We start from the raw sequence: 15913 nt of genomic DNA on the forward strand, positions 1-15913 counted from the left end.
TCTCATCAAAGGATAGGATACTTGCAATCTTACAAGTAGTATGTAATGTAGTAATAAAATCGCAATAAGTTAAATGAGACATACCCACATAAGACTGATGTTCACAAAGGCTTAATGAAGGCAGTAGAATTTGAACTGAATGTTGAAGGTTAGAATTCAACAGTGTTGTTCATTTCTTGGTGGAGAAAGTGCACAAAGGGGGAAAAGGAGGGAAAGCATAATTGTATTTGTGGCATAACGAAGATACATGTTGCTCAATGGAAAGAATGGGAAACATGTGACTTGAAAGTGACAGTGATTCTTGCTTATCAGTTTTTTGCATGTAGGCTATACATTGGGCTTCAGTGTTTGCATCATGGTCACTAATATACGTATTGTGCAGGATGCAAGGTGCTTTCATATTCTGTTTGTTCTTCTCAATGATGAAAAAATTTGAATGGGAGATTTTCATGCTACCTTTGGCCAAAAATTTCAATCAGACAAGCGAGCATCCAAGGTTACAGGGCAGGTTCCTTCTCTATTTGTCCTTCCAGTTGTTCATTCACACAAATAACCTTTTCATGATTTACTGTAATTGTGCACTTTTCCTTCATTATATCTTATTTGTATATAGAAAAACTAATCATTAACAGATTCTACATGATTTTGAAAGATTGCCTTAATATTTTGCATTTGATTAGAGAAAGGGTTTTGATTCAAGATGATATAAATCCTAGATCTGCAATCAACCAGCTATTTTACATTATAACATAATTTTACTGTTTCTGAATATGCATTTATAGTGTCAGCATTTGGGCAATACTTCGTAAGGATGTTCACAGAAAATATGTTAAAAGATGGCCAACATTGGCCCCAACTTAAAATAAACATTAAGGGGAGTTTAATGCTGTTGTTGAAGACAATAATTGATATAACAACTTTGAGTCAATAAATAAGTTATCCTTATTTTATTCTGTTTTCCTAATGTAGTTCAGTCAATTCCTACATGTCCCAGATTTGGAAACATAATTAAAAGCAAACAACTGCCAGCTGCCTAAATATAGGATGATTTTGTCCAGCCACTTGGTATTTGTATTGCCTTTAACTACCACCACAGGCCATTTTGTCTTCTGTAAGGGACTTGGATGATTGCAGCCTAAGAGTGGAAGGGGATGTTGCAATTGAGGTTAACTCTTCTTTAAGCAATGAAACATGTGCAATGAAGAGTAGACACCTGCACGTATTAATTTCCTTTATGTTTAAATCTTTTTAAAAATCGTTAGTGAGCTAAAAAAATAAGAAAATATTACTCTTGCCAGTGTTATAGAATGAAGTTGGTCATTCAAGCTTCAATCTATATTTTTTCTTATCCTGACACTATTTTACATTCTTTTTTCTTATTTTTAAGAAATTTATTTATTTTTATTGTAAAGGCAGATAGATATACAATGAGAAGAATCAGAAAGATCTTCACTCCCCTGGTTCACTCTCCAAATGGCTGCAAAGGCTAGAGCAGAGCTATCTGAAACCAGGAGCCAGAAGCTTCTTCCTGGTTTCCCACATGGGTTCAGGGCCCCAAGAATTTGGGATATATTCTCCTGCTTTTCCAAGTTGAAAGCAGGGAGCTCAATTTGAAGTGGAGCAGCTGGGACACGAACCATTATCCACATGGGATCCTGGTGCGTGTAAGGCAAAGAATTAGTCAATAGGCCATTGCACCAGGCCCTGTTTTGTGTTCTTGAAGTACATATTTAGTATATATTTCTAGAATCAAATCTTTGGTTATAATTTCAAGCCTGTAGAATTAACAAATGTACAGTACCTCTGCTATCTATGGTTGGAATGCTTGTTCCCTTCAAAACCCACATTAAATCCAGTTATCATGGTAAGTGGTAAAAATTTAAGATCTGATTGGTCCACGAGGGTTATGCCCTCAGGTGGGATTGCTACTCTTATAAAATAGCAAGTTGAGGCTTCTGTCTCTCTCCTTTTACCAAAAGGCACTCATAAGAAAGACCTTGTCAGGAACTAGAACCTTGATATTGGACTTCCAAGTGTTTAAAATTGTGAACTAATAAAATTTTTCATTATAAATTAGCCCGTTATTGTCATTCTGTTGATACCAAATAAATACAGACCAAGAGAATCTTCAAGAAATACCACCTAATTTTGCCATGTTTGGTTGTGTTATCCAGAACAGTACTAAATAGCTACCACTCAATAAAGCAAATGTATTTTGTATTTGGCTGTCTTTCTTACAGTGATCTTTTTGCTTCGTCTCATTGCTATTTTATATTTTGCTGATTTTAGATAATCCTTAGGCCAGAGACTTGTATTACATAAGGCTTTATCAGTCATGATCAGAAAGTGATCCATGTGTATTAGTTGGCTTTGGTCTGCTTTACTAACACAGATATAGCAAGTTTATATGTTTATTTTTTTAAACTTACAAAGTTTGCACATTTGATTTTATGATACAGTAAAAGTGATACATACTCAATAGAAAGTATACTTTGAATTTTGTAGATAAGGGACATTAAATGAACTTCCTATTTCTAATATTTTCAATTTAGGATGCATTTGTAAGGATCTCACCTCTTTATAAGCTGAGTATCATCTGCATTCTTACAGAATCAGGTTTGATCAGAGATCTGGCCTATATTATGATGCTTTTGCAATATGTTTACAAGTCCTTGATGCTTTCCATGTTGATAATGATAGGCATTGGTTAGGTGATGTATCATGCAGTTGGGAAAGTATAGATAAAGCTACCTATGGGAAAACAAATGCATGTATGAATATTAATACCATATCTTCTTGTTTTTTTACTTGTTAAATATTATTATTAGTGGCAAATTAGGCCTGTGCATATAGAGCAGATTAAAATTATATCTGCAAGTAGTGTTGAAGAGGAAAAGCAGGGAGCAGTACTGGGGTTTAGAGGAGTGAGAGGAGTTATTGTCTTCATGTAACTGTGCCAATGGAACAAATATACTCTGCTACTTTCCATATTAAGAAAAAATTCAAGTTGCAGACACAGCTTAATTGGTTTAAAGAAATCTGGTCCATAGGCCTATTTTTTGGCAAAATTTTCAGAATTAATTTTTTCGTTGTTTCCACTTTCTGCTACAAACTCCTTCAAGTGTTAACTAAATACAGGAAGTATGAGGTCTAGTTATGGATTTAAAGCAAATGATTCCCAGGGATTGTGAAAAAAGACAACCCAACTATATTTCCTTTACTGCTCATGGAATTTGGTCACAGTGGACGTTTCGGGGAGGCTCAGTTACTGGGGAGATGGCTTGCAGCAAGTCAATCACTGTTCAGGAAAAAATGACAATAGGGGCCACCTTCAAGAGGAGCCTCTTGTAGTTTTGGTACCTTAACATGGAGAGAAGGAGATCCAGTGGGAGAAGCAGCACATTACTCTTACCTTTGTGAAATACTTGGGAGGATCCAAAAGTGTTTCAGGGTAGGGGTTTGGCCTAGTAGTTAGGACCCCTCTCAACTCCTATACTGGAATGCTGAATTTGATGCCCAACTCTATCTGTTGATGATTCCAGCTTCTTATACATACACAACCTGGGGTTCAATAGGTAAAGACTCCAGTAGTGGGATCTCTGCTACCCACGGAAGAGTTCTGGATGGAGTGCCCAGCTCCTGGCTTAGACATGGTCCAGCCCTGATTGTTCGGGGCATTTGCACAGTGAATTAGGGAATATGCGCTCTCCCTGGCTGCTATCTTGCTGTTTCTTTTGAAGTTTTAAAGAAAGGTACTTTAATTGTGACTATCATCATCAAAACGACAAAGTTGGCTGAGAAGCATCAAAGTAAATTTTTTCTAGTTGCAGACTTCTGGACCTAGCTATTGACCTTATGTAGAGGGCTGCCCCACAGCTACTGTTCTACTCCATACCTTTATTCCTCCTTTAACTCCCATTAGCCCCTCTAATTTCCCTGAACAGCTTATTCTGTCAGATTTTTTTAAAATAAAATTGAATGCTACACATTTAGAGAGTTGATTTAATTGTCTGATTCAACTCTTCCCTAGAAAGTGTATGGGTATTTTAATCCATACTCAGGTATTGAATCTTGGGCAAGTTGGATAGCACATAATAGAAAACTCAGAATCCACTGATATTTTTAGCTCACATCATTTTCTCACAAGCAATCTACCATTTTAGCAGCATCCATATTATGTTTTTACATATTAAGCCGTACTTGCAATGCATTTCAGCCGAATCTTCAAACAAATCAATGTAACTTATACGTATGCTTCAAAAGTAGGAATGTGAGAGACATTGGAATTAGTACATAAAGTTTTTATTTAAAGTTTTCCCCTTCCAAGCAAGCTTCATTTACACATTCTAATATTGTACAAAATTTACATCCTGTGATTTATTTATTCACTTTTCACTTTCTAGGAGTTTGCGTCTTTCTGAAATACAGAAAGCTTATAGTTCTCATAAACACTTTTATTTATTTTGGGTAGAAATGAAAATAAAATGAAGGACAAGTGTAAGGAACGCAAATATTCTCCTATAAACTGTGACTTTTGGAAGCCATGGTGACAGTAGACAGTAAAAGATTCTGAAGCTGACCTCGCTCTCTTCATGATGTCAGCTGGAATTTTCACACAAAGCACTGTGACTTTTTATATGCGCATGTTTTCAAGAAAAAAAAACAGGTGTTGATTGCACTGGATATATCTATTTATATATATTTTTTACAACGGATCTTTTGGATCTGAACATAAAATAAATACAAAAACAATGAAGACTGCACGTTACTGTAGAAATGCATTGAATTCTGACATACTCATCCATCATGATGTGCTCCATATGATAGCTTTTCGCCAAGGCAATCTGAATATGTGGCTTTCTGTTGTTTTGTATGACGTATTGGTCAAGAGATTTGTTACATCTTTCCGTGATTAAAAAATAATTGAGATTTTCATTTACGTCTGAAAGTTGATATACAAGAAGAGCTCAAACACCAAATTCATGTTCCTGCTAGCTTAGCTGATTGGTCACCCTTAGAGCATCTCATGCCCTCCTCATCTTCGACTGCTGTATTCCTCATGCTTCTGAGGACTGCTGACTAGTAGTTGGTTGATTACCTGAGTTCAGGTATCTCTGTGATAATTGACCAGATTAAGATGCGTGGAAGGAATAGTGCGGGTAAGTGGTGTCCAGAGGCAGCCAAAGGGGAACAAGAGAAGGACTTTCTCACATGCTGTGATTGGCTCCTGTGCCCCTTTTTAGGTTTCTGTTTTAAGAACACAGACCTGATATTATAATGAAGAGGAATTAATCTTTCTTTTCTTTCCTGAATCCCCAAAAGCAATATACCCCATTTTTATTATGAATCAAGTTTGGGCCAAATGTGTTACGCAACAGAATCGCTGAAGTACTCTGGGACTGAGTTTATCAGCCCTGTTTTTTGAACCAAATAAATACGTGTTCACTACTTATAGCTGCAACAAATGAGAAAGCACAGTTCTTTGTGAACCAAGTGACATAGTCTATTTTGTTTCAATCTTTTGGATAAAGTTAAAGACACAGGGATTATGATTGTGGCTAGCCTGAAACCTATACAGCAGAAAGCAATTACTGTTAAGAGCCAGCATGTTTCTTTTCTTTGATTCAGTCAGGTGCTGTAAGGGCAGAGTGATAAGAAATGAAGTTGGAAAGAAACCAAAATGCCCTTCTTTAATCTTGAGTGATTTTCAATAACTGTGTTCTGGATGGAGTCTGTGGATGGAGTAGTCAGAGGTTAGGAATACAGAATCCAGTTGCAGTTGCTGAAATGCAATGTGAAGATTTTGATGGGTCCAATTTTTGAATCATTCATGAACACAATATCCCCAAAACTTCAACATAGATCGCATGCAGGTAGACTACAATGCACAATACAGATCTTAGGTCTTTCGGGGGTCAGTCTTCTGTATCTTTCTCTTTTGGAAAGTTAACCGCCATATGAGGAGTTTTTGTAAAGCTGGGACAAGTTAAAACCAGTCTGAAATGAGTCTGTCACCACAGGAAGTTTGGTAGGATTTGAGTTACAGACACAGTGTCTGTCCAGAACAGGTCTCTTTTGTCAATGCTTATAAAGTACCAGAAACCTAGGGTGGGTTTTGGCTGTACCACGGGAATGTGTTGCTCCTATGATGATGGTGGCATCACCTGCCACTGCTTCCTCGAATGTGACACTGTTCATTCCAGCAGTTCTTAGTGTTATTTGTTGTATGGTACGCAGGCAGGCAGGATCACTGTAGCACAAGCAGGGCCTGCCAGGGGTTCGGCTACATCACCTTCAAGTTCTGTCCAGGTTCCTTTCTCTGGACAGTAGCATATTGTAGAAGACTTGTAGGCTCCCTGTAATGGGAGAGCAGGAGTGTTTAGTAAAAGGTTTTCAGAGAATTGCTGTAACAGGCCTGTTGCATTTCACAGGATTCCTGTTTTACTATTACTAAATAATCCCAAATGACAGTAATAGATCTTAAACTGTCTTATTTCAAGGGAAAGTTTAGATCCTCAATATTTCAAGATATTTTAAAATATTCTCAACAACTAATAATAAAAGTCCACAAATAACCTGGAACCTGTTTTCAACTGATCAAATTATCTAGCTCACTTTCAGTTTAAAGGACAGAATGCATCTTAAATCTTCAGATATTCGAAGTAACTTGGGATCTGATTTGCTCTTTATTTTTGGTTTGGTATTGTGGAAAATCTGAGCTTAGGTTGGATTACAGGAAACTAGAAAGCAGATTTTTCTAATTCCTGTATATTAACTTATTTTCAAGAGGCCACATGAGAAATAAAAAATGTCTTTGGTTTTGTTTCATTTTCAACATCAAGGGCCAGATTTTGAGTGATACTTCCTTCTCTAAACCAACATGACATTTTTTAAATGGCAGGCAACAAACAAAATGTTAATCTAATATTAATATATTAATGATAAAGTGTGGTTTTGGTATCTATGCCCAAACACCCACATTCTTATAGCTAACAGTTTGCTCCATCAGACAGGCACATATATGGATACATTGTTATACACACACCAAGAAATTCTTGTCTCCATGTAACTAATAACTTTTTAAAGCATTCCTAAACTTTGTGTCACAATTCTGACACAAAATTAAAAAAAATCAGACAATTGCATTGAAACCTCAAATTAATGTCATAAAGCTAAATCAGATAAATAGGAAAATATAAAAATTGTCATTGGTTTGAAAGTGACTATATAAATCACTAGATCCAAGTGTGACTCTTCTAACATGTGGAATTGTTCTTTGGATATAAGCAAGGAGCTGGTTTCAGGGTCCTGTCTTCCCTAGGACAGAAAAGTTTGTGGATGCCCAAGTGTAGGAGGACATTGTGACCCTAGAAGGTCAGTGAGCACAGGATTACAGTTGATTGGACAATATTTGTAATGATAAACAACTGAATGGGTGACTTTTGTGTGACTGATTGGATATCCTTTGCATGAGAACAACTGAATGACTTCCTTATGTATACCTGATTGGATATCATTTGTATAAGAACAGTTGAGTGGAAAGTATGTGTATGAGAACACTTGGTGGAATATACAAGACAAAAGGACTTCCAAACAAAAGCATAGAAACAGTTGATGGGTTTGTTGATGAGCTAAATACCTCCACCCTAATCCTATAGGACCCTCAGTGTATAAAGTCTGTGGCCACTAATAAACTTTGGCTATTGATCATCAGTCAGTTGTCCATGTGTGTTATTATCGGCTCCGTGCACCAAGTCCATCATTGCTGGACAGCAACACCCAAGTCCCTCATAATGTAAAATCTACTGGTGAGTTTTTGGGAGATGTGTAAGAATGACCAAAAAAACCACAAGCATAGATCAAATAAAACCTGTGCACCTCCTCTTGTATAATTTTAATCTCTAAATTGCTTTTTCAAAAGATGTGGGGCTGCAATTTAGGTTAAGATGCTGATTAAGACACCAGTATTTCCTATTGGAATTTTTCTTTCAATCCTTGGCTCTGGAACTTGACTCCAGCTTCCTGTTAATGCAGACCAGAGAAGGCAGCCATGATGGCTCAAATGTATCTCTACCACTCACATGGGAGACACAGATGGCTTTGGTTTGGCCCCATTATAGCACTGTGAGCATCTGGGAGTAACAGTGGATGCCTTTCAAATAATAAAGTATTTTACTTTATTGCTTATGAAATGTTAAGGAAAAAAATCTGTACATATGAACTACTTGCTTGGAAAATTTTACATCTGTGTTTGGCTCGATCTCCAGATGGAACATCCACAGATATGACTGACCTGACTGTAATGGCCAAAAGAAAAAAAATGACAAGTTAGGATTGTTATCTTACACATATCCCTACATTTGGGAGATCTAGAGACTGAACTAATTCCAAAATGAAGGAAAACATATAAAATAACAAGCCTAGTTTGTCAACAAGTCAATGGCATGAAGCAAAGAGTGGGATAGAGGCAATGTTTTAGACTGGGAGAGATTTATGAGACATAATAAATTTTAGTGAGACTCGTTGAACACTGATTTCAGCACATTGACTTGAAAAAAGCATCTTTCTTACAAGCCAATAGGAGAAACTTAAATATGGATTAAATACAAAGGATTTGCTGTTAATTTTGTTCAATGTGATAGGAGTAATGTTTAAATAAGTGAATGACTATTATAAAAAACACTAAGGCATTTAGGATGAAATAACTTGTTGTCTAGGATTTATTTCAAATTGCTCCAGTTCAAAAAATTTTAAAAGTGAATCCAAATAAAGTAAGTTTGATGAGATGTTGATTTATTTTGAAGCTACATGTCAGACTGATGAGATTCACTTATAATTCCTATGTTTGTGTATATTGGAAATTTTCATGATGAGGGAATTAAAAGCACAAAGCAATGACAAATTATGTACCTAAAGAGAATTTATGGATATAAAAGAGTTAATTTCCATTTTTAATGCTTCACTAATTCAGAAACTTTTCAAACTCTTATTCAGTTAGATTACTTGTAAAGAGCACTTCACTTTGGCATTTGTTTGGAAAGCCTTAATCACAAGGACATTGGGACAGGAGAAAGCCACAGGGCTGCCTACTTGCCTTTTCTACAGCTGATAGGTAGTTTGCTGACAAGAATGCTGATTCTATTTCATTGTTTAAGGAGACCTACCGCTTCTTAATTAGCATGATTTTAAAGCAATAAATAGCTGATTTTTTTTTTTTTTTTTTGAGTGACAGAGTTTCTGTCCACTTGCTTACTCTTCTGCTTTGGCCCACAGAGGCAGGGGTGGGGCTGACTCCAAGCCAAGAGCCAGGAAGTCAATCCAGGTCTCCAGTGTAGGTTTAGAAATCTAGTTGCTTAAAGCAAGACTCCTGCCTCCCAGTGTTGACTGGCATGAAGCAGGAGTCAGGAGCTAAATGCAGAAAGTACATCCAAGCTTTGATGTGGGACATGGGCATCTTATCTGCTAGTTGAAATGACAGCTTTGCATGATTCTGTTAACAGGTGTGCAGGTGGATAATACTGTTGGAGAGAAACAGGAAAGGTGAGTACAGACATAAAGGAAGAGGGATGAACACAGACACGTACCATACTCCAGCTGTAGCCTCCCACAAGGAAGATGCTGTCTTCAAGCACTGCACAGCCAGGCCCACTTCGACCTTCCAAAATGGGAGTTTGGAGAATATTCCACTGGTCACCTTTTGGGTCATAGCATTCCACGAGCATGACATCAAGGTGGGAGAAACCTAAAAGGTGGGCAAAATGAGGAACCGAGAAAGAATAGACTTTCAGTGTCTCTGTTTAAGAAAACGCACGTAGGGCCTAGACATAGACAATAATGTCTTTGAAGACACAAATGCTTAAATTCGCTGGGGAAATTAACTGGATGACATGTCAGAAAGGCCCAAGGGGGAATAAGAAACACCTCTGGGTGTTTTGAATTAATTCAAAGCAAGAATGTCTGAAACCATATTTCATTACTGTGGGTTAATTACATAGGGGAGGGTAGATCTTACTAAAAATGGCTTATGAAATCCTTATTTAAGAGGTTTATGCTAATAATAGTTAAATCAAGCTTTAATAGCGTGCTTATTATATGTTTAAGTGCTTTGTCCTTTTTATCACTATATGAAATCATTACTGTCATAATTTGCATTTTATAAATAGGAAAACTAAACAGTGACTTGAATATGTTACAATCCAATAAGTATATGAACTGAGGCTTGAACCCAGGCCAACAAGACTTCTGAGTTCAGACCCTTGTAGACTAAACCACATTGGCTTTCTTAAACAAATGTTTTAGTTTATTGAAAATGCAGTGTTCACAATCTTTCATCTTTTTGACAGTATAACTATGTTTATAAATAATGTGACTGGTTTCCACTGTCTGCAAGGTCTGGCTGACAGGTTGAGTACTTTCCCAGGAAGGACTCCCGACTTCTGAGAGAGTTTCTTAGAGGCTGGGGCAGTCACAGGGCTGCTGAGAACAACTTAGGTTGCTGGAATCCACTGGAACCCTGCCTTTAACTTAGTGGGTGAAAAAAAAAAAGAAAAACCACAAATAGTGGGAACTTCGTGGTCACTGAGTATTCCAAATGCTTTTTTGGGGGTCTGGTTCAATGTATGTTATGAATATGTACCTGCCTACAATGAGTTGCATCCACTAATCAATATACTCAATTTTCAACATACTTGAAAAGATGACTCAAAAAGTGGACTTCTTTTTTCTTCAAGAGGCAAACAGGGCATTTCAGATTACTATCTTATATAAATTGAGTTTCAGCTGTTAGGACAGTAGAGCAATGGATTCATTGTAATGCTGTGATGTATTCTTTCTTTTACCAATAAAGATTATTGATAATTTTTGTAGCTCATATACATAGAACAAGCAATTGGGAAAATCCCTGGCTCTGAAGGTATAGATGTGCTGACTTTTCTGTGTCAAATATCTACTGTATCCATCACAGTAGCTATCAAAAATAATTATCTTTTATCTTTTAATATTTATTTTTTGAAGATTTATTTATTTTTATTGGAAAGGCAAATATACAGAGAAGAGGAGAGGCGGAGAGGAAGTTCACTCCCCAAGTGAGTGCAACGGTTGGAGCTGAGCCAATCCGAAGCCAGGAGCTAGGAGCTCCTCCGGGTCTCCCACGTGGGTGCAGGTTCCCAAGGATTTGAGCCATCCTCAACTGCTGTCCCAGGCCACAAGCAGGGAGCTGGATGGGAAGCAGGGCTGGCGGGATTAGAACCAGCGCCCATATGGGATTCCAGTGTGCTCAAGGCGAGGACTTTAACCACTACACTATCTTTTATCTTTTATTTAGACATGAGGATACATGTATTGAATAGTGAGTAAATGCACTAGCAGAGCTCAATTCAAGGTTTAGGTGCAAAGTCTGTCCCTTCCTTGTCATGCGTCCTCCTATGCTATTTGTTACTTGGGTTGTCAGAACCTGAATCTTTCTGCCCGAGTGTAATATTACAAAACTTTCTAAAACACATAAGCAAAGGAAGCTTCCTAAAATGCTGTGCAAGTGAAATGAAACCACATTTTAATGCAGAGAGCTACAAAGTTGATATAGACTGTGTCGAGGTAGGGGTGTGATGGATAGGCAAATAAAAGTGCACCAGAGAATGCAATACAGACTAACTGGAAGAGATGTGTGGTGAACTGTCCTTTCCCATTGATGCACAGCATCTGCTGGTGAACTGACATTTCTAACTGCACATGAACTTGGAAATATCTATATAAAAATCACATCTGTGTGACCTTTATACTATTTAGGAATGAAGTTGCATTTAAGAGAAAAAATCTTTAGTACATTTTAAAAGATGTACTTACTGTAAGATAGGAGGGGTCTCCAAAACCTTGATGGAAAATGTGTATGTTAAGAAAACTGGTATGGGTTTCCAAATTCTTTTACACCCAAATAAATGTACCTTTTAATTCCATTTTACCATGAACTTTTGGACAGACCCTTGTAAATTCACGACTGTGTCTTGTCTTCCATACCCAGAATGCCTGTTTCCTATTTCGTTCAATTTCAAGGGTCATGGGATGGCAAGAGCTGGAGGAGTTTTTAGAGATGAACTAGATCAATTTCTTCATCTTTAGATGAGGGAACCAAGGCTCAAGGCAGTTCAAGAACATTTCAAATATCAGTATCGTTCTGCTTTCTGGTCAAATTCTATGTTACATACATACAACATAAGTTATATGCACATAGATAAACCGCTAAAGTTGTAATCATACATGTATTGGGGAGGGAGGAAGTAGCCTAAATCATGGCTTTGCAAATGATATGATTTAAGTTTTTTTAATTAATCAAAACAGTAGAGTTGAGGAATTAGATGATTTGATATTCAGTCTCTAAATGAATTGATTTGAAATTTAAACATAACATTCATGCAGAGTTTTTTTTAAAAAAAAATTAGAAGCAATTTTGTGGAATTGTGACAAAAATTATTATGTTTACTGTGAAAACAAGTTTTTTTTGGGGAAAAATCATTACTGAGACTTTGGTGGCAAGGAATAATTTACTTCGTGAATTCATTGTTATGACAAATTGTTGGTGCTTTTCAGTTATTCATGCTCCCATTTCTTATTTTCTCAAGACATCATTATTCATTACTTTAATGTGCGTGGTAACTTAAAAAAATAATCGGATCTTCAGAAAAGCCAAAATAAATACTTGCTCAAGGGTACTGCTAATTTACACAGGGTAAATTTTATTTGATCAACATGTTTTTTACTTGGTTAAATATAACTAACAAGCAACTCCCTTAGCAAGGAACACAAGAGGCAAATGTATTGTAATTTTAAAAAAAGAATACCTTTCAAATGATTTCCTCCAATTGCATACAGGCGGTCATTCATTACAGCCAAAGTATGGATGGCACGTTTCGTGTTCATATCTTGTTTTCGAGCCCAGACGTCCATTACAGGGTCATAACAATATAGCCAGGGGACATATTCGCCATTGTGCACACCCCCTGTGAATGAAACATACACATACAAGTCAAGAAAGTGCAATGAAACTGAGCATGGTATCAGAAGATGAAGGAATGACTTGCCTGAAATGTATATCTTCCCATTGTGCACCGCTCCTGCATGAGCTGCTAGAGGCTGTGGCAAGGAGGACACATAACGCCATTCGTTTGTCTCTAGGTTGTAGCATTCCACACTGGACAGGTAGCCAGTTTCATTCCTTCCGCCAATAACGTACAAATGCTTATCCAGCCGACAGGCATAGAAACTGGCTCTTCTACAATGACAAGAAGAAGCCCTGGTAAGTCATAGAGGAAGCTACAAAATGTCACCTTCCCCACCCCTAAAATCAGTACATTTATTTGCATTTATTTGAGTGATCTTTGGCTGACTGGTTCACTTTTCAGATGCTGGTAAGAACCCTGAATGTCACCCAAGTCTCTCTCCCATTTGGGAGACTGGGGCCCAAGTGCTTGAGGTACCACTTGCTGCTTCCCTTGGTGCGTTAACAGGAAGGTGAATCAGGAGCCAAACAGCTGAACCTGGAATGGACACTTTGTTATATTACCTTTGGTAACAGGCTAAGATTATCCAGGTAGTGAGGGAAAGAAGGGCTTATACACCTTTAAAAAGAACACATCTGTACCCTACATCTTACTCAAGAATCATATTCATTGCCCTCTCTGGTTAAAATAGTTTGAGAGAGATTCACCAATACTTGGCTCTGTGTATCTTGCTTCTAATACATTGTTAAAGTGTTTATTCATGTTTGGAATAGTTGGTATCTTCTAGGGATATCAGAGCTCAGTAACACAAGTGAAAAATGAGGTAGTAATATATAGAACAATAATAAATTATCTTGACATTCACTTTCTTTATGGTCCTTCAAGGGTCATTGTTCCCAATTTATAAGAGAACTACATCATCAACATTTTTCTTCAATTATCATTTTTTCCCCTTAGTTTCACTGCAAATAGAATAACTTTGTGAACTTCACATATTGTTAGAGTTTTTACCTTATGTACCAATTATAAGAAGTTAGGTAGGTTATGGTTTGATTTTTATGAGTCTGTAGAATATTTTGTCATATTTTTTCAAGAGTGGTTATAGACTATATCATCTTGATACGCCATGAGAAGCAGAAGATACAAACTGAGTTCAAAGGATTGGAGATAGGTAATTATGAAGTAGAATGCAATTAAGGACTTAGAATTTTAAGTGTAACACACAGAATGGGCAGAAGCCAAATATTTTAAGAAATAAAATAGCATCTTACAAGACCTCTGAAAGGAATGAAAAATGTGAAGTTGGCATGAGTAGGTTAAAGCTTGAAGCAGATCCTTGATTATTTGTTTGTTTTTCCATTGGGACTAGTGGAATACAACATTTCACAATGATATCATGGAGCTCAGCATAGAAGTACTGAGCCCCACACAGAACACACTCTATGTTGTATGGGTTAATGATCTCCATAAGGATTGATGCATTGTCTTGTACAATGTCTACTGCAAGCAAAGGAGTGTTGCAGGCTTTGTATCAGGCAAGTCTGCATTGTTTGGGGATTTTCCGGGCTGTGTTAATGAAGTGACAAAACATCTAGGATGTAACATGTAGGATCTTAAATGATGATTTCATATCTGGAGTCATATAGCTTGGCTATGTGATTTTAGGTATATTGCTTGCTCAATGTGACTTCACCCCTCTCAGCTGTACCTTGCTTATCAGTAACATGGCAACTTATGGAATCTTTCTCGTTGGATATTTATGAATAGTGTGTGTCTGAGTTCTCACATTTTGTTCATGCTCAGAAACTGTCAGTGTTATCTGAAAAGTTCTTAGCAACTGGCTCACACAATGTCAACATGTACAGTTTTGCTAATATTGAGCAAAATATTCTAGATTATATAACTAGAATTTACATACAAAGTTATAAATTATATAATTTATGACCCCATGAGAGTTTTCTAAAGGTTCATTCAAAATGGAATTAAAAGATATATTTTTGATATAAAGATTAGAAATGCATGAATATGAAAAGCATCTTTTAAAAGCTCTTGGAAAATGTATATTTTATAGAACGTGGATTTTAAAAAGCATTACACGAAAATAAACACATCCTTTAATTCCAGCTTTCATGAACTTTGTGAAAAACCCCTGAAGGTATTGCATTTTATATAGTGATGTATTCTGTTTCTATAGTGATTATGGGATTGTCCTGATAGCAATCATTGATCATTTCAAATAATACCTTTGTTATATTTAGTCTTCTAGATTTTCTTGAGTTATTTTTGTTTTGGAAGAAATTTGTGCTGCAGAAAATTCAGAAAGATGCTGAACAGTAATGGTAGTTACAAAATGTATAAAAGTAGAAAGGATAATAAAAAGAATGTGAGTTATATTTCATGAATGTTATTAAAGGTTAAGAACCCAGGTCTTCTAAGGAGTCTGTGAGGCTCTGAAATTGTAATAAACTGTGGCATCCACTAAACGATTGTCCACATGTATGTTTTTTGAAGGTGATTATTTCATAGCTTGAGTCAGATGCTTTAAGGAATATCAGAGCCAAAATGTTTGACATGGGATAGACAAAAACCCATCTAAACACAGTTATGTTTAAAAACAGATTCAAAATTAGATACATATAGGTAGATTCTTGCTTTCTCTGTCTCTAAGCAGATTTCAATTGCTACAGCTAGCCCAAAGCTATTTTTTTTTAACCTGCTAAAAAGATTGTTGATAAAATTGACACATCTGCCAAAACAAAAATCTCTTGCAGTAGCACACGTTTCTTTGCACCACTGTCACAAGGTCAGGTCAGTGTACCTCTTCCTTCACGTCCTCTCACAGTTGTTGAACCTCTAAATAATAAATGTACTAATTTAACTATGGGTCGTCTTAAAATAGTTTTGACTCTGGGTTGTCAGAT

The 15913-nt window shown here is 36.6% G+C and overlaps 1 protein-coding gene across 1 annotated transcript in view; it reads right to left on the reverse strand.

Annotated features, from left to right (window-relative positions):
* Positions 1 to 4289: 4289 nt before the first annotated feature.
* Positions 4290 to 15913, reverse strand: part of KLHL14 (kelch like family member 14) — a 100038-nt gene continuing 88414 nt past the window's right edge. The window contains exons 6-9 of the mRNA XM_040984865.1: positions 13074 to 13264; positions 12834 to 12992; positions 9585 to 9742; positions 4290 to 6356 (exon numbers count right to left, since the gene is read on the reverse strand). Coding sequence (XP_040840799.1) covers positions 6216 to 6356; positions 9585 to 9742; positions 12834 to 12992; positions 13074 to 13264 — 649 coding nt within the window. The 3' untranslated portion in view covers positions 4290 to 6215. The remainder of the gene's footprint in view (positions 6357 to 9584; positions 9743 to 12833; positions 12993 to 13073; positions 13265 to 15913) is intronic.

This window comes from Ochotona curzoniae, unplaced genomic scaffold, assembly GCF_017591425.1.
Source record: "Ochotona curzoniae isolate NIBS_2020 unplaced genomic scaffold, NIBS_Ocur_1.0 contig_43, whole genome shotgun sequence".
NCBI lineage: Eukaryota > Metazoa > Chordata > Mammalia > Lagomorpha > Ochotonidae > Ochotona > Ochotona curzoniae.